Source organism: Neolamprologus brichardi, chromosome 22 (genome assembly GCF_056152115.1).
Source record: "Neolamprologus brichardi isolate AB-2024 chromosome 22, ASM5615211v1, whole genome shotgun sequence".
Classification (NCBI taxonomy): Eukaryota; Metazoa; Chordata; class Actinopteri; order Cichliformes; family Cichlidae; genus Neolamprologus; species Neolamprologus brichardi.
Genome location: NC_142124.1, coordinates 9220328 through 9243276, shown reverse-complemented (window position 1 = coordinate 9243276; position 22949 = coordinate 9220328). Strand labels below are relative to the sequence as shown.

The following is a 22949-nucleotide window of genomic DNA, read 5'->3' as shown; positions in this document are numbered from 1 at the left end:
GCAGGTTTTTGTAATAAAATGCCTCATTAATGCTGAATGTTTACTGTACGAGGCCAGTACACGTACTGAACTTTGAACTAAGATTAAAGTAAACAAAGTTGTATTTTGTTTTTGTTTTTTATATTTGAACGAGCTAAACAAACACTGGATGACTGAATAAAATTAACACTAAATCTGGTACCTGAACACAGGGAAATGTCTTCATTTTTAACATATTTATGGCTGTGATGAATCAGCATCTCTCTCATGTGTTTAATACGTGTGCCATGACGGTCATGAGCCTGCACACAGACGTCGTGTTGAACAGATGGCGCTGTGGTGAGGTCAGAATAACTAAAAGCTGATTACGCTCAAAACTGAGACTTTTTGTCTGATTGTAAACAGCCTTGAAAGTTTAATGTTGCTACCAGGAGCGTCATAGTGGAGGCTAAAGGGACGCTCAGATAAAGACACCCACGGAGGCAAAGGAAGGAGGCAGCAGTAGGTCTGGATGCAACACAAAACAGCAAATAGCTGCTTTTAAGATTGATTAAGAAAAACTGCATTATTTTCTAAACACAAGAGAAGTCATCTTATTTCAATATATAACACAAAAAACGAAGACATAATTTTTTTCCATAGTAAAAAAAATCAGCGCAGTTCGCCCGCTTGTACTAAATATTAACCCTTCCTACCTTATACGTAAGCAACAGGCAGTCCCACCGCGTACACCTGCATGACACGTTCATATTGACCCACAGTCGTGTGAAGCTGTAAAATGTGAGTGTTTAATGAGGGTCTGTACAGCTTTGGAGCCTGTTAGTGTTGGTTTGAACTGACCTGAACCTCCTCTCTGTGGGCAGAAGGTCAAAAGGGTGATTTTGCGTGCATAAATCCTGCAGAGAATCTGTGTAGCAAATAGTGGGGGGAAAGATGTGAGAGGGGCTGATGGAAGTGAAGAGAGCGTGAAAATTTAGGTTTTCTACCACAGAGAAGAGCTTCTGTGTCAGGGGTGAAAATAGTTTTAGGGTAAATGTAGAAGAGAGATGAATCAAAATTTAAAAAAACAAAAACAAAAACAAAAAAACAAACAAACAAATTTCTAATTGATGTATGAATTTCATTGTAAAATTCTAAGAGCCTGTTCTTTGTGGGCGGGACAAAGAACCATTTTCAACGAGCCAATGGGCGGGGCCTGTCTAAGACATCAAAGGAAAGAGAATCAGGCCTGACGTCACAGTCAACACAAGTCCATAAATTGCCAGGTGAACCTGCACACTAGACAAGCACGTTTCTTACCTCCAGTCACGAGCAAGTCTCTAGACGAACTTTTGTTCTGCTACAGACAACTTTAAACCCTGATTCATATCTGAATATCTGACTCATTGTACCACGGTAGATTTGTTTCACAGTTAAATATCAAAAATGAGCTACCAGAAAGGAAAACCAAAATTTGTATGCACTCTCCCACAGAGTAAATTCGACAACTTTATTCAGGCTAGGAAAGCCTTCGAAAACACTATGTCTGAGACACTCAAACAGCTGAATGCCCAAATTTCAATGATACGCACCATGCCGGACCAAAATGAGATCCAAGCTGGAGAACTCACTGATCAATCAGCTTCATGCCCAGTTCAAATGAGCAGTGCCACCAAAGAAAAAGGGGATCAGGCCTGTTCATATCAGGAAAAGACCAGAAACTTTGACCTTGAGATGAACCGTCTTAAAGAGCTGTTTCAGCAGAGGGACAGTGAAATCCTGATCCTGAAACAGGAGAAAGAAAGTCTGACTGCCGAGCTCACGCGGTTTCAGAAACATGAAGGAAATCTGAAAGAAACTATGTGGAAAGAACAAACACAGAGAGAGAATCTGGAGCGGGAGAAAAAGGTCCTGGAGGAAGGAAAGAAGAAACTCCTGGAAGAGCAGAAAGTGGTGAACGACACAAAAGAAAAACTTAAAGAGGCCATAACAAAATTTAAGGAAGCAAATGAAGCATTTAAAAAAGAACAGAAGAAACTGGAGGAGGCGATGAAAGCTCTGCACCCACAGAGTGAAAAGAGAGAAAGTTTTACACTGGATCATCAGGAAGCATCTGGGACGACACAGAAGAAAATCTTCACAGCTGAAAAACAAGACTTTGATAAAATAAAGTCTTGTTTGTCTGGCTCAGATTTAGGTCCTTCTGACATCAGTCTGGCATCTGATTGTCTGAGTGGGGAAAAGTTGTGTGTCAACAGACTGATCCAGTTGGTGGTTTCTCAGGCCATAGAAAAAGTCTCCTCTAAATACAAGCTCTTCACAGAGCGCCTCACTCCTGACTGCATCAGCGATCGTCTGATTGAGAAAATCTGGCCTGAAATCAAGCAGAAACATTTGGATCTGTCCCCAAAACGTCTGAAAAATCTAGACAAGGCCATTCTCAAGGATCTTTGCAAAGCACATAACTGCAAAGAAAAACATTTGATTTTTAATCTGAGGGAACAGCTTGATAATATTACTGTCCCAGCCTTCACCAAACACCTGTTGTCATTACCAAGAAGAGTCCTCAGTGTCTCTAAAAATAGGAAAGAGTACAAGGAAGTAGTGAAAAATGTCACTAAAGATCTGGTAATGCACGCTATGAGCCAAGAAAATGATACAATGGATCCAGGAACATCTGATTTTATTATACAGAAGCTTTCCCATAGGATCTGGATCAAAATCTTGTCCAAAAATTACAAAATGTCCTTGGAGAACATTGAACAACTCTCCCTGACAGTGTACAACGAACTTAAGGAAAAGTGGCCTTCTCCAGTATTCTCAATGAAGTCGAGCAGCCTGGAAGTTGACAAGGAAATCGTCAGCAGCTTCAAAAAACACGCCAAACTGAGGAGCCAAAACATCATCTTTAGGGCTTTCTCGTGTGCACGCTAAAATTGAACTGACACGTGCATGCGACTATTTGACAAAACTCTCAAAGTGGCATAAAATATTCATTTAAATTTGGCATCTAAGTTTAATTTTAAAACCAGAGGGGTTAAAAAGAACCACTCTTCTTCTCCCAACTTCCTTCCCTCATCACCAACTGGCCGAGGCAGATGGCCACCCCATCCCAGAGTCTGGGTCTGCCGGAGGTTTCTCTCTTTTAAAAATGAGTTTTTCCTTCCCACTATCGCCAAAGTGCTTGCTCTAGGGGGTTGGAGTTTGTATGCATTATTGTAGGGTCTTGACCTTACAATATAAAGCACCATGAGGGAAGTGAGGGAAGGGAAGTGTTGTTGGAATTTGGTGCTTCTTAACTCAAATGTCCAATTAAAACAGGACATTTTGAGTTAGCAGCAAACCACAAATTAAAAAAATTAAAAAATTTAAAAAAACAAAAAACCTTTGAATTTGTGCTTCATTTCATTTGCTGTAAATTTACAAAGAATGTAATAGTAGATTAGAATAGTGTGTCTCAATATTATGTATCATAGCATCATTTCCCAATTTGAAGTGGAGTCATAGTACTGTCTTTCTGTATGTGTGTACAAACCGGTAGTGAAAAAACACAGAAGATAAATAAAGTATAACCTGTGTTTGATGTTAGCTGGCTATATTTGTTTAGATATTCTACTTTCCGTGTTCCAGATCGCTTTGCCCAGATAGCTTCCTGTATTTGAAGATAATTCTAGTAGGGGTGGGCGATACATTGAATATACTCGATGATTTTAGCCACTATATGGTTGAAAATAACACTTGGGTTTGTTTTTTTTAGGTTATTTACATATATCGTGATACAGCAAAAAAGAAATGTTCTGATTTGAGATTTTCCTCACATTGCCCAGCCCTAATTTTTTGCACCCAATACAACAGGCAATACGGTATAGTATAAAGAAACATTTGTGCTGATGTGTGGCCTGGAAGCCACAATGGGTGACGCCAGCTCAGGTGATCAGGAATGACCGAATTAAGATCACGTGGATGGCTTCAGTTGTCACAGCTGTACCACATCCAGCTGTTAACCTGAGTGAATCATGATGAGCCCATAAGAAACAACAGTCAGCTGCTCTGAAGTCTGTGTTGCAACATCCTTCGTGTGGCTGTTTTACACACAATGTGTGTGACCTCCGTCACACAAACATGAATGACAAAGCAATACTGAAAGTAGTAAGAAGTTTGGGAAAATTAAACTGAATGTGTTTCAGCGAGGGAGTTTTCTATATGACGTTATCAGTCTCTCTCATCATTGTGAAGGATTTTTGACCCACTCTTCTACATCACACAATGTTGCTTTGGATCATCAAGTTATCCTAAGTTTCTCTTGTGCACAGCTCTCTCACGGTTCTGCCACAACATTTAAATGAAATCGAATCTGGACTTCATGGCTGGCCCATTCAAACGTTCAATTGTTTTTCAGCCATTCTGTTGTAGATCTGCTGCTGTGCAAATACACAGAGAAAGAGAACAATGGTTTTCTCCTGGTAACCATTGAAAAAAATAATTGTTCAGCCCTTTTCTAATTCAACTGTCATTAAGTTTGAGGTGTAGCTATTGGGGGATTTGCAGTTTTTCTGAGCATTGCACCATCTGGCTTTGGGATGAATTTTCTCCTGGGAGGTGTAACATTCTGTTAACACACACCTGAGTGCTCTATGCTGATGCTCAGCTCTTCATCAGTATATCAGTCCTGGGGTAAAAAGAATATTTGTTTCCTCTTTAATTATTAGTCTCTTCTAAGGAAAAATTACAAAAGTGAAACAGAGAAAATAAACAGAGCTCACATACATTTGAAAAAACAAGGGAAGCTTGGTATCCTTTCAGCTCGTTTTACCTCTATTTAGTGAATGTATTACGCTTCAATAAAGTACAGCCTAGTAACAGTGCAATATTCTTTGAACAGGTTTACCAATAATACGGGTTTTTCCTCTTTTTCTCTTTTACCTTAAACAATAACACATTCGTCAACATGCTTTTTACACCAATTTCACACTTATTTTATTTAGAGATCCATTAAAATATCTTTCAAAGAAGTCTTTCCTCTCAGCCCTCAAACATCAATTTCATACAGTCATGTTTCTCCAGATGAGACTTTATGTCCACATTAGGCTGAGTAACATGAGACTGGAACTGTGGTTAATCAGAACGCAAGTCCAAGTCCTTAATCCTACACAACCCTGTGATGTAAATTTGAAATTTGTGGTATAGCATGACTCCTGTGGATGTCAAATGATGCAGATCAGGAGTAACAGCTCTAAACCAGCTTCCTCATTGCAGTGCACAACGTATGTTGTACGTTCTGACGTGCAGATGTCAAAGTTAACTTCTGGTTGCTCTGTTCTGATACTGACAGAGTATAAATTCACATGGTCATCTCCTGTACTTCAGTATTTATATTTATGAGGGCTCTAAACCCAAATTATTATAATGATTATTATAATTAGAGTCGTAGTAGTACTGCATCCAAGATTTCGTCACATGTGGTCACTCATAATTTTTGCCTAAATATGCATGACCTAGCTTGAGTAATAAACTCTTGTCACAGGATCCAGCTGAAGGAAAAATGGTGAGCATGCACATGACATAAACCATGGAGCACTGCCACGAACATCCATAACATGCGGACATCATGGTTCAGGAATCTGGACACACTCTTACTGACTTTGTGTAGAAGCTCTATGTGTTTCTCTTGTTTTCCATGAATCCTCTGTGACTGAGAGCCAAACGATTATGAAACATAACCAGCTTCTCTGGAAAACAGCATTTTTGTCACACACAAGAAGAAGCAAATAAATTCAGTTACAACAAATGAAAGAAAACTTTTGTTATTGCAAGTCAGGAGACTGAGACTTGACTCATGCATCAACGTTTTCCCAGTTCTTAAATGAGTCTACACACAGGAATATTTTACAACAAGGAGACATGAAACCGATGATGTAATCTGTAGATGGTTTATTGCAGCAGACTCAGCTGCTGGAGTTACTGGGGTTTGGTCCTGAACCTCTGACTTTATGTCAAAGTTTTCATAGTTGGAGAGAAGCTGTATCTTCTCTCCAGAGCACACCTCCACCTCACCTGCTCACTACTCTCACTACATATCACAGTGTCATCAACAAACATCGCAGTTCACAGAGACTCCTGCTGACCTCATCTGTCAGACAGTCCATCACTACTGCTTCATCAGTTTATGTGGAAATAAAGACACAAAACATCATGGAAGAAAAAGAAGTGATTTAATACTTTAATATTTACACAGAAGAGTTTTCAACAGAGATTTGATGTCTAAAATATTCATTTCTTCTGATTAATCAACATGTGAGCTGAACTCACAACTAACATCTTTTGTAAAAAAGGGGAAAACATTCATGTCAGAGTTTAGATTTGCATTCGAATGGTTCAAAACAATAACAACAACAAAAGACATAATGCACATTATTTAAAGCTTAAGTGTTGTGTAGAAACCTCATAAATACAACCAATGTCATTTTCACAAATGTAAAGTTTAGTGGAAATGTTCAGATGCCCCGACTTAAAAGCATTTGTCCACTTTTCTTTTTTTCTATTTGTATTATTTTCATTTCAAAGACATTCAAAGCCATTTGGAGACATGCAGAGGTCCTTAAAGCTGAACCTAATATAGTCAACACTGGTTATTTAGCTGAGGTAATCACTCTTTCCCCCACAGTCCTATGATTTTTCCCTTTTTCTGTAAAGCAATGTAAATATATTTTTAATACTTTGAGTCAAGTTTTTAATATTCATATAGGAATAAACTACAAAAGAAACACAGTCACAAATATAGGCAATATACAGATACACACACACACACACACACACACAACAACACAACCTCAGGTCCCGACACGTCATATGCAGTGGAGGTGTGATGAACTGATGGAGCTCCGCTGTGTTAGCCTCCCCTGCAGCCGTGCACAAATCAAAGTGAAGTAAGAAAAACCAAAACAAACACACACTAATCATGAAGCTACAGAGCCCCTTTACTCATATGGGTAAGGAATATTTTCATTGCATGTCCACATGCTGATGTGACAACAAGACCTATGCAGCAGGTTACCCCACAGTCAGACGCCTGCCATCTACCAGATAACTGTGTGAAGAGGAAAAAATGCTATAAATGTCTGTTTTTTTGTTGACACGCCTCCTCAGTTTATGGAGACTGATTACATGGACATTCGTAGAAATCTTGTCTGGGAGGAGGGATGGCAGACTCAGTCACTGCTGACAATAATTGTAACCTGTTACATTCTTTAGAAAAGATGATCCAGTGAAACAGCCTTTGAAAAAGGATCTCTTCACATGTAAACAACAATTATTTAATACAGATTTGATAATTAAAGCCTCTCATTTCCCCTTTAATTTAAAGACTGATGTGTTGAAATGGTTTGACACACAGTGAAAGGATTTAATGCACAGCAGAAAGTGCATATTCAAATTCATCTCCACATTTAGATGAGTAATGCCTTAAAACATTATATCTGTGGCTAAATCAGACAAAAGGTCAGAGTCCTAGAAAACACAGCCAAGTGATCTCGAATAAAACATTCTACATGACTCGGTCTCTTTCTAGTCGTCCTGTTGATGTCCAGTGCACATCAGGAGTAAAAGTTCTCGGCCAGCTTCCTCATTCTTTTATTGCAGTGTGCTGATGGGGCAGACGGATGGTTGTCTGCCATGTTTGCTGCAACTGCAAACATACGAAATCCTACCTCATCTTCAGGTAGCTGCTCTGTGCTGGCCCCTTTCAGCTCATCTTTGTCAAGGTTTGGATGGAAGACTTTATAATAAATAACTTTAAGTATTAGACCGAGGATGTAAACTGCAACAACACAGGCAGCTGTGATTAAAGCGTGCATGGGCTCTATCACAAAATCAGGAGGATCTGTGCTCATCTTCCAGCACCACACAGCACAGAGGATGCAAATATCAGTCAGTATGTACCCGTGATAGAGCGCAGTCCTGTACCGTGTCTTGCCCTCGGCCACATTAAACCAGTTAAAATACCAAATGAGGCCAACAGTGGCTCGATAAAGCCATTCTCCACAAGGACTTTCCATGAAGTCCATCTTGGATCGCCAAGCGAAGAAGAATAAAACCAACCAAGAGCAGATGAAGTGGGCAAAGATGAAGCAGGGCAGCACGGAGGCGAAAAGAGCGAGAGCAGTGAGACGGGAAGAGATGAGAACCAGGTTCCAGATGAAGCAGATGACTGATGAGGTTATCTTCTGGTTTTCTTTGGCAGGCAGGAAGAAGCGCAGCGAACGATGGTAGGTCGTCACAGTGAAGGCGATAGCCGAGGCCGAGCCGACGGCTTTTAGAACTGAGGGAGAACAAGAGGCAGCGTCAGAACAAGCAAAGAGAAATGTTGTGAAGTGTGCCACTCCACATAAAGACAAGCAAACTGGTCTCAGATCAGCAGACTTTTAATGTATCATAACTTTGGTATATTTAGTGAAATTTTAGGTTCAGGTTGTGCAAAAGTCTAGCATAAGCCTCAGTTTTCAACAGAGTCACATATGAAAATTTAAGGTCTGAAAAAACACATTTGAACATGTTGGCTTCAAAATGCAGACAAAAATCAGACCTTTGATATGGTAGAACTGTTTGGATCAGGCCCCATCACTCACATAGAAATAACCTAAAAAGCACTTTATTAAGTTTTCCCAACTGAATGATCAGGAAAAAGAACAAGGATCCCATGCATCCCAAGCATTACAGATATTAAACTGGTCCAGGTTTGTGATTGAAACACTGGTTTATGCCATTAGATTAGTGGTTATTAAAAAAAATCTGCTTTCAATTTGTAACATTTGAAGTGGGTGTAAAATTGATTTGAGCTCAAACATGTTTTTCAGCGCTGAATAATTCATGTGGATATTGCCTGTATTTAAGGAGTTATCGAAGATCAACAACATCGCATTTAAAACCACTCCCATGTACTTCACCAGCCTGTAACTCACAAAACATTCGTAGTATGAAGGTAAAGTTTTGCATGACTTCAACAAATATACCAGAGTTCTTATACAAGGAAATCAGCTGATTCGGTGAGGGTCATGTGGAAGGCAATGACCTGTCTTGGGTTCCTCTTCGGTTAGGGTTAGGGGATTTTGGTTAGGGATTTTCCTGCACAAGAAATTTTTTGATATGCATGTGATCGGTAGCTGGAGTTACAAATTACATTACTTTTTTTAAAAAGTTTTTTTTTAAACAGTGGCAGAAGAACATGTGTCTGTATTTGTTTGGATTTGGCTAATCGTTCTAGGCCAAATAGATGTTTTTGGTCTCTCACTCTTATCAGTTTTTTGTGCATGTGGCAGAAATTAATCAGAAATAATAATTTAAACAATAAACATGGCTTTGTTTTTAAATCTTTTAGCCGAGCGCCGGCAAATGTTTCAGCGCGTGGTGACCCTGCTGTGTAACTTTATGTGGTCTGCCACTTCCTGTCCAGGTTCCTGAGGTTTCTAAACACTGAGGTTGGAGTAATTTCACTTACAGCTGATAAAGCTGAATGGCTACTGAACTATGGCTTCATATTACAGCACCACACTTGAATTGAGTGAGCTCTTTAGAACAAAGCATTCTTTTAAAAATGTTTTTGACTGCGTGGCTAGCTACCTTAATTATTTTGTACACCTGTGACACTGAGATCAAAGATCTGTGGCTGAATACTTTTGTATTGTGCATATTGTATTTGTACTGTGTACAAAAAGTGCATACTCTATGTCTAAGAAAGTACACTGCTAGCATAAAAATACTTCGGCTTAGTTGAAGTGAATATGGGTGAGCTGATCTTTGATAATCTGAAGACTTTAAACTTTATTTAAAGTAGCAATGAGCCTCCCATTTAGTTTTTCATTAAGAATTTATTTTACAGCGTCACTATTTCTGCCCAAGACACACATGACTTTACCTCGAGTAATAAACTGTACCTGTAACAGGATCCAGATGGCCTTGCTGCAGAATGATGGTGAGCATGAGTGTGAGCTGCGGGGCACTCTCTGAAAATGTCTCTACGATTCGCAACATGCTCAGATCGTGGCTCAGAAACACAGCTACACCCTCAGGGTCAGGGAGCTTTGTGAGGAAGCTTTCTACAGCCTTTTCCAGGACTCCTGCGTGCCTGAGAGCCAAAATATAATAAATGAGTCACAACCAGGTAAAGCAAAACCAAATGTCAAACACGCCCAGCTGAATGTTCCTGAAACCATTCTTGCTACAGAAGCAGGTGAGCAAATAAAATCAGTTTGCCCGACACACAGTGAAGGAAAGAAAACAAAATGTAGCTTATCTTGTGAAACAGAGAAAATTAAAACATGATTCGGGAATTCTGGAAGTTATAAATGCTGATTTTCACATAATAGTTCAAAAATAAGATAAAATGAAACTGACCGAACCACAGCACTACAGATGATAAAATCTGTACTCTTGTGGTTTAATGCATGAACCTGATGGAGTTCTTGCATTATTACTACAGGCACTTTAAACACGCTTTGTTAATTTAATACTACCTGAAGTAGATTCCCAGCTGGAAAACATGCAGCAGTTTGAGCAGCCTCTTGGTAGGCCAGCCCTCGACTTTTGTCTTCATCTCAAAGTTGTCATAGCTATACCAAAGCCAGCTGTAAGCCTGGGTGAGGAGTGACGAGACCAGGAGCAGAAACAGCAGAACAGCAAGGCACACGTAGGCCTTTTCCTTATAGAAGGACACAGCGGTCCATATATCCAGCCCTATGTCAAGCATGAACAGCGGCAGGCCCACACAAGTGAAGAGGAAGTCCCAGCAGGAGTATTTAAAGTTAGCCTGAGTGCCTGACATGTTCACCCGTCTCTCCGCGCGCCTCTAACACAGCTGCATGTGATGCATGAGCTGAAAGACAACTTATATAGACAGATAACGAAAGTAAACTCAAGATTTGAAACCCCTCCTACTAACCAGCCCGTGTCCTGAAGCTTATCTTAAAGGCACATTGTGTTAATTCACACACATACACACCTCCTGCTGGTGAATATCCTGCTAACAGTAAACATTGTCTTTGGATGACTGTCAGAAAGACTGAAACTGAAATTCCTTTCTGGATATTTTAAGCATCATCCAGAAATCCTGCCCTTTAGCCTTCTCCTTACCTGGCACAGGTTGACAGCTGTGAGGTGGGAGCCCTGCATTAAAGCACCCGCTGGTTTACCTAAAGAGGAAGCCCAGATCTTTTTACTGTAAGCCAATGACTTACAGTAAAAAAAGATCTGCGGATGCTTGCAATCTGGGTTTGCAGAAAGACACAAAAACAAAAAGAAGTGACTTAACTTAGGTACTACTTTAATAACTGCATCGGACAGATGAGGTAAATGTTTAACAGGAAGTAATCCCCTTAACTTTTCATACCAGCTGACAGCATGCCAAAAAGTGGCTCCAAACACTATCAACTCTTTTTTTTTTTACAGAACAGTTTCAAAATATTGTAAATGATGTAAATGATGATGTGGAGGCAGGTTTACTGAAAAAGCTGAGAGAAGGATGTGCTTTCAGCTCTGCATGTATACTAAAGTAAAAGTATCTTGGCACATGACATATTTGAACAAGCTAAACAGATAGTGGATGGATGAGCGACAATAACACTAGATTTGGCAGCTAAATGCAGAGAAATATCTAAAACATTCATGTCTGTGACAAATCAGCAGGTTAGCTGAACTCGCTTTACAACACAAAAGAAAAAAGGAGAAACCAAGCTAATGGATTTAAAACACTTGACCAGCTTTTGAAAAGAAACTATGAACGAACAAACTTACAGTGAAATTTACATTCAAAAAGGTTCCAGCAGCGACTCTAACAAGATAAAATAAAAACACACACACGACAACAAAGGTAATTTAAAACCTCAGAAACAATTTTTGCAGTGTTTCAAAAACAAATTTCAATTTAGAAGGAAAATCCAGATCTCCCACACTTTTAGTAAAAAAGAAAACCCACTAGAAACATTGTACAAATGTAAGATTGCTGTTTTTATTTTACTCTTTAACCAAGTCTCTGTATTAAACCATTTATAGCTTAGTTTTTACAATTACATATTGTATAAATACAATTCTATTCTAAATCTATTTCTAGAAATCCTAAAGTGAACTGAACTATAACACCTATATAGAAAAACTGTCTTTCTGCTCACACTTAACAGTAACATTTAGGCTACTAACAGGCTGGAGTAATAAAACACAATTAAAAAGCACACAAACAGATTTGGTTTAGCTTATCAAACTATTCCTGCTTCAAACAGAATGAAAAATTAAAGTTGTATGCAATTTTTTTTCTAATGTAATTTATACATTAGCCACAACACTAAAACCTTTAGCAGATTTTGTATTTGCTGAGAACACCCATAAACCTACCAACCACCAAACGCTCTCACAGCTCCTGTGTTGGTAACCCAGCAGGTCTGAGAGGCTTTGACAGCATGAGAGGACGTACACATAATTAGGCAAGTGGTGTTAATGTTGTGGCTGACTAGTGTTTGCATAGTTACAGTACAGTAGTTGTGGTTGTAAGAAGCCACTGTGGGAGCATCTTTGTGTAAACACCGGACTGAGCTGAGTGCTCATCAGGTATTTCATTTGACACTTCAGTTAAAATGTATCCAGAAATCCCCTTTATTACAATATAAACACTGTCTGTATATTTATGCTTGAATGTAAAAGTACACTTAGTGTAAATACAAGTTTATTATTGTAAGTTTCTTGTTTCATGTACGATTTTAGAATCTGAAGCCACAGAAGGGAATGGTTCACTTCAGACATGTTTGCACTAGTGGGAATATTCGCATTGCTTAGGCAGAGGTGATATTGTCCTATGTGCACATTGGACTATGAAGCTACAAGTTGGAGACCAGCTAATGTCTGATCTTAATTTGTCAATCATTTATGTTCTTAAGTGCACTTTGGCTGAGAAAACTTCAGAGTTTTAGTGCACATTGGAAAACTATTTTAGTGCACTAAGCCTGCAGAAAAAAACTGCAGCGCAAATCTGAGAAACAGAAACAGATGCTTCATTCAGTAAAAAGCCAGACATCACAGATGAGGGGGCTCGGCACCGTTTGTGCCGTGAGGGTTTCGGAGGACTCTTTGATCTGTGTAAAAATTAGTGGCGTGGCAGGCCATGCGTTTGTTGACAAGTGTAGAGGACGGGGTGCTGTCCTGGATGGAAAAGTCTCTAAAGGACACTTCTGCATCAGGCAGATCACTGGGCAGTCCGGGCTCCCTCCCCAGGGGTCTCCACAGTTTAGGGTGGAAACAGCAGTAGTACAGGGTTTTAAAAAGCAGCCCCAGGAGGTAAGTGAGAGGTAGAGAGATGAGAAGTGGGAGGACGAATGCATCAGTCTGGACCAGGTCTCTGTAGCACCACCAGGTCACCAGCAGGATCACCCCATCTATGGTCATGAAGGAATGGTAGATTAGGCTCCTGCCACGGGTCTGACCCTCAGCCACGTTAAACCAGCTGAAGTACCAGATGAGCCCCACGGTGGACCGGTACAGCCACTCCCCACCCACGCTGTCCATGAAGTTTGTCCTCTGTTGCCACGCCCACAGCACAAAGACGAACCACAGCATCAGAAAATGGGCGGCGATGTATCCAGGAAGGACAGAGGAGAACAGGGCGAGCGCCACCACCCGTGGAGCGATTAGCAGCAGATTCCACAGGAAATAAATTAAGGAGGACCCCCATCCCTGCTTGGCTTTGTCTATGAGGAAGGCACGCAGGGAGCGGTGGTAATCCACCACCATCCAGGCTATGGAGGTGGTTGAAGCAGCAATACTTACAACTGAAAAACAGAAGTCAAACCAAGAGGAAGTGAACAAGTGCACAACTGTGATGTTTGCTTGCTGTTCACAGAGAGAGAACTTACACTGAACGGTCCTGGCCTTGTTGGTGCGAAGTATGACGTGGATCATCAGGGTGAGCTGAGGGGCGCTCTCACAGAAGGTCTCGATAAGACGGAGCATGCTCAGGTCATGTGTCAGGTAAACAGCATACTCTGACCCTTCCTCTTTCCTCCACCAGACTCTAAAGCCCTGACGTATGGCGGAGATGTGTCTGAGTGCGGATGGGAGAGCAGCGTGAGAAAATCACACAGCAATGAACAAACCAAACTCATGGAAATAATCGGGTATGATTCACTAGGAGAGGTCAAAAACAGTGTGACTGAGCTTTTCATACCTCATTAATTCATTTTTATGCAGTCAGTTGTGCTCAGACTTACTGGATTTACAACTTACCACACCTGACACTGACATTTGTACATGGCTTGAGGTGTTAAAGAAAAATATATGGTTTCATTTTTGATTAGAAAATAAAGAAAGTGAAAAGGCTATGCTAAGGAAACTTTCACAACAAACAGGCAGAGACCTTAGCTGCTGTTGAAACACTTATTGAGAAACAGATTCAGTGATGAATTCGGAGCGATTACATGAAACGACCTTACTAACATTTAACAAATGTGTTTTACATTTACTTAGTTCCTAAAGCTAAAACCCGGGATGTTTTACTGTTTTAAATTATTAGCACCCTGAGTTTATTTATCAGTGCCAAACTTTAAAATGTTCAAAACAGGTACTACTATACCATAACAACTTTATTCATAAAGCACTTTAAAATAAACCGGGGTTCACAAAGTGCTGTACATATAAAATAGCAAAAAATAAAATCAAACATTTAAAAAATATAGAGAATTAGAGAAAATAGAAAAATAGAGCCAACCTTTCAAAAAGTGCCAGAGGCTTCAGCAAATAAATGTTTTAAGACGAGTCTTAAACTCAAAAGGAGAAGACGCGCATCCGAACAGTCAAGCAGCTGCATTACCCCGATGTTTATCAAATTCAAATTTTATTTCAGTTTAAATTTATGGACTGTGCACTGTTGCTGTTCAAACGTGAAAAACCTAGTGTTAAAGCTAAAATAAAACTGCTTTAACGTTGCCACACTTCCATAAAATCCTGCCATTTAGTCTTCTCCTTACGGTGACAGCTGAGAGTTGGGAACTCTGCGTTAAAGCACCTGCGGGTTTACCTAAAGAGGAAGCCCAGTTGTAGAACATGCAGCAGGCAAGACAACTTCACTCGGTCCCCGAAGAGCACGCTTTTCGCCCCAGTCTGTGCGCTGAAGCCCGGCAGCTCTCGGTCGTACTTGAACCAGAACCAGCTGAACATCTGGACCACGACGGACGACAGGACCATGAGGCCAACCAGCACTCCGAACCAGAAGAAGTCTCCTCGGCAGTAAAACTCAGTGGCCACCCAAACATCGGAGCCCCAGTCTACGAGAAAAGTGCACACTCCGATCACGGAGAAGACGAAGTCGGTCCAGGAGTACTTTGAAAAAGTTCCGCGCTCCATGGCTGAGCCTCCCTCTCTCAGCAGCTAGCTGTCCACTCGAGCTACCTGTTTCTGAGAAGCTAACCTTCAGCTAACGTCGTGTACCGTTATTTTCCTCCCAAAGTGGCTCCACAGTCTTCTTCACCACGATGAAGAGAAGTTGCAGAGGGTTTGACATTTTGAGCTCCAGTAAATTAATGTTACGCCCCCAAGACAAATAAATTACGTTTAAAAACTAAAAAGTACTTCCAAAGAGAAGAGCGGGTGTGTTTGTGTGATTGTTGGCCCCGCCCACCGCGGCTCATGCAGGATAAAAAGGTTTTGCATCACAACAGTCACAGCACCGCTTTCCGACATTCGCCATTTTGATTTCAGGCATGAGGCTAGCAGTTTCGGAGACTTTCCAGCAACGGCCTCCTAATTGCAGTACTCTTAGGCCACAAAAAATACTTGTTTCTTATACACTCTCACAAAGTTTCTGTAGTTGTTTAACTACGCTCATAACGTCTATTTGTTGTTTGTAGTGCGGTGCCATCAAGGAGTGCGTCTTGTCGCAAATCCTTAACAGGCCAATCTCCCATTGTTGTACCTGTCCCTTTTCGTGAATTGCACCGGATAGTTTCTGTCTTTTCAGTGCTTTAAACAAAGCTTGTCATAGCTGTGCATGCTTGTGGATTTATTTGCGTACTTAGAAATCCGATTACATACACAGTGATCTGAATAGTTACACACAGATTTTAATATGCACACAAAAACCGAGATCGACATTCGCACAAATAGTTTTGGTTCAATAATAACCCCACAATTTATGTGATAACTAGGAATGGAAACTCCTATCCAACGGTGGCTCTGGTCTAACTGTAAAAAGTTATTGTCATTAATTCTTAAAATAGCCTAATCGCACGATATCTTTTCTAAAAACTAAGTTAAAAAACTAAGACAACCCCCCTTTTAGTCGTGGCCTATCATATCAAAGGAGTGCCTTATGTATGGCGGCAGTCTCACGCCTGCGCTGTAGCCGCTTGGTTGTCGTCTGGTTTGTCGTTTCGGCAGCACGCTCGGAGGAGCCAGCAGCATGTCGCGGGTGTATATCGGAAGGTTGAGCTACAGAGCCAGAGAGAAGGACGTAGAGAGGTTCTTTAAAGGCTACGGGAAGATACTCGAAGTCGACTTGAAAAACGGGTAACGATGCTGTGAATTAATCGTGTTTAATATGGAAATTGGTGCTTGAAGGGCCGCGTACGGCCTTGTTGAATCCAAAGCGGGTCAGACTTGCTAATGCTAATATAGCTACTCTACACCAAATTTCGCTTTTCCCGTTATTACGTGTGTTTTTTCCCCCCGTAAAGTTCGCCTCAGTTTTACATGAGTGCTTGTTTTATCGATGTAAAGGTCAAGCTAATTTTTCCCATCTTTATTGTTCGTTATTGTTTGCGTTAGCGCCAAATCGCTAGCGAGCTAATGTTGGACGTGGCAAAGTCAAAGGCGGTTGTGTGCATTACAAGCAAACGGTCTGCTGCAGCTGTAACTTCACCCACCGTTATATTTTTAACGCAATATGAAACTGTAGGGGGAATAGTTTCAACCGTATGCATAGCCTTCCTTTACGTTAAATATCTCTTTGCAGTGGTACTGGCGCTAATCTGAACAAATGAACGTGTAGGGCCGCTAAAATCTAAGACTCCAACCGGATGGTATTTATTGTCTCTATAATATGATTGAATAGTCTGTAAAGTTCGATTACTTGGTCTGTATGTGTCACAAAGCTGTGGAAAAATACCCACTGATGGCTGAGATATAAAATTTACAAAAATGCACAACAAATAAATTTGTATTTGTTCACATTTGAGGAAGTAAAATGGTGTATTGAGAAATTTCTGCGTTACAACAGCCAACAATATAAAATGAGAGGTATAATAGAAAATTGGTTCAAGGAAGTCGAATAGCTTAATAAAATGTAGTAATTCAATAATAATATATAAAAACAAGGAACTTGATAACATGAAAATGTTTAGAAAAACACAATAGAAAAAAGGTTAAAATGCATATTAATAAAATAAATCATCCAACTTTAAAAAAAAAAACACACAACTTGTCAGTAAAAAAAAAACTAAACAGGAGCAAAACTTGGGTAAAATTTGCAGGAAGCATTATATCATAAAACACAGATAACAGGAAAACATGTAAAAGGTTGAATTTAAAGGACAATAATAATTTATCCTGCTCGGTTACCTGCTGCCATCAGTAAAATTGTTACATTGCTGCAACTCTGCTGTAAAGAACTGTAAAGTTCTTCTTTTTATTTAAACATGTTTTATTTCCATCTGCAGGTATGGGTTTGTTGAATTCGATGACCCCCGTGATGCTGATGATGCAGTATATGACCTAAACGGCAAAGAGCTGTGTGGAGAGAGGGTCATTGTGGAGCACACCAGGGGACCACGTCGTGATGGAGGCTATGGTGGTGGTGGTGGTGGAGGAGGAGGTGGAGGTGGAGGAGGAGGGCGGAGTAAGTGTCCAGCGGTGTATTGCCCGTATTTCACGTGAATAATAATTTATAAGAAATCTCATTTATTTCAGGGAATTCTTAAATTTCATGGGGGGCAGAACTGGTCCTTGGTGGCTAATGTGCATTCAGTTTATATCATAATTTCATGGTGGAAACTGACAGAGGTGGTGTTCTGTAGCTGGTTCTTAGAATTGGTTGGAGTGAGGTGAAACTGATTTGTTCTCTATTAATTCAATTTTCGTTTCTGGGTCACAGCTCCACAGTAGTTTCATCACAGTTCACCTTTGTTGCGATCTCAATGAACATTCCTGGTTTCTAGTGGTGTTTTTGAATTGGGAAAATCTTACTCATGTACAACTTAACTGTTGCTTCTGCGATGCAGTCCCTGACAGATGGCGGCATCTTTCTTTCTGTGATGGAAAGCTGGAAACAGACAAGGTGGAACCTAAGAAAGAAAATGGCGCAGCTCTGCTGTCTAAAGTGAACATTTAACAGTTTAACCACAATTTGGCGTGTTATCATGGACTGATTAAGCTTTTCAAATCAGGATTTGACCAATATCTGATCCTTGTGTCTGGCAGGTGTATCCCCAATACCTCTAGATCGTTCTTTGAGAACCAAAGGGGAATTATTCCTGCTAAGCCGCTGACCTCATTTTCTTTGTTTTGGTCGTTGAGACACTCCCACCCGTCCACATTTCACTATTGTTCTGGCATGAGTGAGCCTTCTAGGTTTCTAGTGGTCTCTTAGCCTGCGAGTACGTCTGAGTTTCTGGATAGAGCAGTAATTTGGTTTTGAATTGCTTTGCTATACATCACTTCACAGCTCCTACTCAGAAAAGAACAGCAGGCGTGGGAGGAGGTGTCGTAGCGTGATTAAATCTGTGTGCACCAGAGCCACCAATGACTTCTTCAAATATCTTGGGTTTCCATGTGATGGATTTGAAACTAACAATACATGTGAATGTGTGATGATGCGGGAATTGGCGTACTAATTAAAACAGTATAAATGTATTGATTGAGCATTGTAGAGTAACTATTTGACTGTCAAATATCTTGTAATCTATTGATGTCTTATTCCGTTTTTATTTCATTTAAAGTGATTGTCAATTTAAAGGTAAAGATTTAACAAAGAACCTCAATGTTTTAATTGAAAGAGTCCTTTGCTGACTGCCTGCCCCTATTGCTGGCCATGGTGTCCCCCCTTTCCAAGAGTGTGGTTTGACCATTCTGGGCCCCTGGGCAGACCAAAAAAGGGAGCCATTGTGAATGAAGACCGCTTTTCCCATTAGGCCCAGGCCGGGTGGTGAGGATGCCATGGGGTTAGGAACAGATGTGGGTTCAGCTCTTATAGGTGCCTGAAAAAAAAACAACATGTTTTGTATCAGTGAAATGTTTTTAGATAGGATAGATTAGACACTTGATTTAGTTCAACGTAAGTACTTCCTCCTTCAGTTATTAATTTGATTTTTATTGCTTTTTTCTTTTCTTTTTTCTTATTAAAATAGGCCTGTTGAGCATCAACCAAAATTTAATATCCATAGGGTTTTTTTTCTTATTGGCTTAAAAATTTAAAGAAAGACTAATAGAAAGAAATAATTAGGGTCTTTTTAGGAATTAATAGCTTTTTCTCTCTTTTTTTTTTTCTTCAGCCTTTTTGCTTTTTCCCTATTTTGTTTCCTTTCCCAAGAGATTATTGATATATTTTAATAGTGTGTAGCTGGAAGTTTAGTATGACTGCACCATCCCGGTTTCTTTCCAGTCCTCATTGTTCCTTCTGTTTCCTTGTTACCCTGAAAGGTGGATATGGACGCTGGGGAGGAAGAGACAGATATGGTCCACCTATACGGACAGATTATCGGCTTATTGTTGAGAATCTTTCCAGCCGCTGTAGCTGGCAAGACTTAAAGGTATGTTTTTGCTTAATTCACCCTCCTCTCTCATATTAAATACTTATGGTGAAGGAAGTAAGGCTTACAGTCCTGATTTTAAAAAAATTAAGTTAACCATTATTTCAGCGTTTTAACATTTCCCATAGCTAGACTGAGATTTTCCCCGTCTTTTTCTTTTTTTTTAAAATTTCCCTTATTTTACCCAACTTTAAGAATGTTGCATTAGATTTGATTTTTGTTTTTATTGTGGCCACATAATTATATAAACACTCATAAAGCACAACACACCCATTCTGATCAGGTTGTCCATAAGGGAAGATGTAATATGAATCCATGATTCAGAAGCTCTCATGGATTTTATGTAAAATATTTACATGCAGTTTGGTCAGAGCCTCCAGTGGACACATTCTCATAATCTCATCTGTTTCCTCTCCTTGGTAGGACTACATGAGGCAGGCGGGTGAGGTGACTTACGCTGACACCCACAAGGGCCGGAAGAATGAGGGGGTGATCGAGTTCAGGCTCTACTCTGATATGAAGAGGGCCCTGGAGAAGCTCGACGGCACAGAGGTGAATGGCAGAAAGATCCGGCTCATTGAGGACCGTCCTGGTGCCAGGCGCCGCCGCTCGTATTCTCGTAGCCGCAGCCGTTCCAGGTAAAAACAGCACTGGTGTCTGGTATTATATTAGGAATCGCATGCTGCTGCAGTCAGATCCAAGATCGATAAATGGTTTAATATTTTGTCAGGTCTCGCTCCAGGAGCCGCAGGTCTCGTAAGAGCCGCAGCCGCAGTGAGAGCAGCAGTCGCAGCCGCTCCCGCTCCAGGTGAGAAAAACTTTATTTTGCTGTTTTGTCCAGAAACTGAGAGATGTTCGATCGTTTTGTCCTCTCACTAGCTGCCTTGAGACACCTTGAGACTTTGTATCCAGTTCAGTTCATTTGTTTTTATAAGTATGTTACAGGAAACGTGTTACGCTCATTTATAGCTTTTATATTCGTAGACTCTAGTTACTTTGCATGATGACTTTGCATGATTCAAATCAAGGCTTTCTTATCCTCTTTGTTGTGACTTATTACCTTATCCTGTCTGTAAGAAGCCGTTATAGCTTCTGTGCTCACAGCCAGAGCCGTGAGACTCAGATTGCCATATTAGGATAGATCTCTCGTTCTCACTGTAGAGGAAAGCTAGCTGAAAATAAGGGGTTACGTTTACTTCTATCCTGGCTTCATTAATACAGACTTTGTTTAAATATGACCATCCGTTACTGAAATTGTGGGTGTATATATAAAAATAAAGGAAATGCATAATGGGTTTAATAATACATGCACAAAAATGTAAATAAATCTTCAGGTCAAACCTTCAGTCTTTGTCATAAGACGGTGACGCCGCGCATTGGTTTGTAAAGTCGTGCTTAGCTGCAAACTGAGCGTTTTCAGGACTGCATGCTGACTGGCTAATCCTTTGTCATTAACAATAACAAAGGATGAGCAGATCCTGAATAATCCTCCTTTCTGATTCTTAGTTACTAAATATGACTGAGCGCATAAATTGATCATAAGTGTTTACTGAGGTTAGCGCTGTGGGCTGTCTTACTGTAGACTTCTATAGGGCAAGAAGTCTTTTTTTATTTATTTTTGTATGGTGGCCTTTAAAAAGCATGGAGACTACGTACTTTCTCTTTACTGTCTTCAGACAGGATGTAGAAATTTCTGTTTAAATTATGTCTCTCAGATGCTTTTAAAGCTGCTCACAATCATTCCATTTTTGTGTTGATGAACATCGAAACAGAGAAAACAGACCTTAGAAAAACGCCTAAAATTCTAGTAATTTTACCCAGCTGTTCAGTGTATTATGTTAATGAGAATTTTGGTGGATGGGTTGGTGCAATAAGACTTGGTTTGTCTTCTGTCCACAGAGCTGCTTCTCGCTCCCGCAGCCGATCTCGTAGCAAGAAGAATAAGGGAAAGGGCAAGAAGGAGGAGGAGGAGCGCAGCAACGGCGCTCAGAAGAACAAGGATCGCAGCCGGAGCCGCAGCCCCAAGAGTAAAAAGAGCAAGAAAGAGGGGAAAAAGGGCAAGAAGGGGGAGTCCAGGTCCAGGTCTCGCTCTCGTTCTCGCTCCAGGTCTCGCTCTAGATCTCGTTCTGCATCTGGAGCTAAGGATCAGTCAAGGAAATCTGTCTCAAAGGGCCGGGAGGAGCCCAAGAGCGATGACGAGGGCGGCGAGCCTGAGCGAGGCTCACGCTCTCGTTCTCGTTCCCGATCTCAGTCTCCTGAGGAGCCCAAATCCAGAGCCAGGTCAAAATCAAAGTCCAAATCCCGTTCCCCCTCACCTGCCAAAGCCCGCTCCCGTTCCCGCTCCGCCTCCAGATCGGAGTCCCGCTCTAAATCCCGCTCCCAGTCTCGTTCTCGTTCCCGTTCCCGCTCTTAGTTCAGATTTTGGACTGTTTGTCACAAGCCCTTCTCCCAGTGTCTCCCTCCTGCCCTCTATTTACATTCCCCGTGCCCAACAACACTATCCTCACCTCCTGTTTTTTGATAAGTAGCTGTAGAATACCAGGCGCTCATGCTCGATGTCTCTTATGCACATGCTACTCCATTTCATTTGCCCTTTACCAACATACGTTTTCATTAGTGGTGTTTGTAAAAATAACAACAGGGTGCAACGTCAGTTTTATAAGTTCAAGCGAAGGTATGGTATTTGTCTTAGCCTTTTTTAATCAAATGTAGAAGCATACTGTTTTTGTCGATATGCTGGTTGGGAACACCTTCCCCACTTTTGTGAAATCCTTGTAATCTTTGTTTCACATTAAAAAAAAATAAATAAAAAAAAAAGCTTGTTCTGGATTTGTTAGTCATGTTCATGTTGGTAATAAATTCGGTGTGTGAGGGAAGCAGGTTGGCTCTTATTTTTATTTATTGCATGATGGTGTAAATGTCACCGGGGTGAGTTTGTGTTTCTTTGTTTGCTCAGAAAACACTTGGAACAGTTTTTAGAAAATGTTTTTGGGGTTTTTTTGTTTTGTTATCCTATGTTAACATAGGATTAATTGTCTTTTAAAAAAAAAAAAAAAAAATCATAAGGCAGTTTTATCTGTTTAAAAAAGCCAAAGATGTGTTTTGTAAAGTAAAAGGCTGGTTTGACTGCGGTGGTGCTGGCAGGCTCCAGTTTCATAACTTGGTAAATTCCCCTCAAACTCAGCTAATTGCACGTTTTCGTCTAATAAACAATTAGTG

General features: G+C 40.5%; 4 protein-coding genes across 5 annotated transcripts; 2 read left to right on the top strand and 2 right to left on the bottom strand.

Moving 5' to 3' along the window:
• The first annotated feature begins 1256 nt into the window (after nucleotides 1–1256).
• On the top strand, nucleotides 1257–3208 carry LOC148096682 (uncharacterized). Its single transcript, XM_087835151.1, has one exon. The coding sequence runs from the start codon at nucleotides 1405–1407 to the stop codon at nucleotides 2890–2892; it is 1488 nt and encodes a 495-aa protein (XP_087691277.1). The 5' UTR covers nucleotides 1257–1404; the 3' UTR covers nucleotides 2893–3208.
• Nucleotides 3209–7431: 4223 nt separating this feature from the next.
• Nucleotides 7432–10797, bottom strand: LOC102784164 (XK-related protein 8-like). Its single transcript, XM_087835002.1, has 3 exons — nucleotides 10467–10797; nucleotides 9888–10078; nucleotides 7432–8275 (listed from the first exon to the last, which is right to left on the bottom strand). The coding sequence occupies exons 1-3, from the start codon at nucleotides 10772–10774 to the stop codon at nucleotides 7551–7553; spliced, it is 1224 nt and encodes a 407-aa protein (XP_087691128.1). The 5' UTR covers nucleotides 10775–10797; the 3' UTR covers nucleotides 7432–7550.
• Nucleotides 10798–11428: 631 nt separating this feature from the next.
• xkr8.3 (XK related 8, tandem duplicate 3) lies at nucleotides 11429–15662 on the bottom strand. Its single transcript, XM_087835338.1, has 3 exons — nucleotides 15008–15662; nucleotides 13848–14035; nucleotides 11429–13763 (listed from the first exon to the last, which is right to left on the bottom strand). The coding sequence occupies exons 1-3, from the start codon at nucleotides 15331–15333 to the stop codon at nucleotides 13012–13014; spliced, it is 1266 nt and encodes a 421-aa protein (XP_087691464.1). The 5' UTR covers nucleotides 15334–15662; the 3' UTR covers nucleotides 11429–13011.
• Nucleotides 15663–16322: 660 nt separating this feature from the next.
• On the top strand, nucleotides 16323–22606 carry srsf4 (serine and arginine rich splicing factor 4). 2 transcript variants are annotated; one of them, XM_006794385.3, is made up of 6 exons: nucleotides 16323–16494; nucleotides 17643–17821; nucleotides 19621–19730; nucleotides 20154–20368; nucleotides 20461–20538; nucleotides 21630–22606. In XM_006794385.3, exons 1-6 carry the CDS (start codon nucleotides 16388–16390, stop codon nucleotides 22141–22143), a joined length of 1203 nt encoding a protein of 400 aa, XP_006794448.2. In that variant the 5' UTR covers nucleotides 16323–16387; the 3' UTR covers nucleotides 22144–22606. The 2 variants fall into 2 exon arrangements, with proteins under 2 accessions (XP_006794448.2, XP_035765223.2); XM_035909330.2 differs by lacking the exons at nucleotides 16323–16494; nucleotides 17643–17821 and adding an exon at nucleotides 17828–19174.
• The last annotated feature ends 343 nt before the right edge of the window (nucleotides 22607–22949 follow it).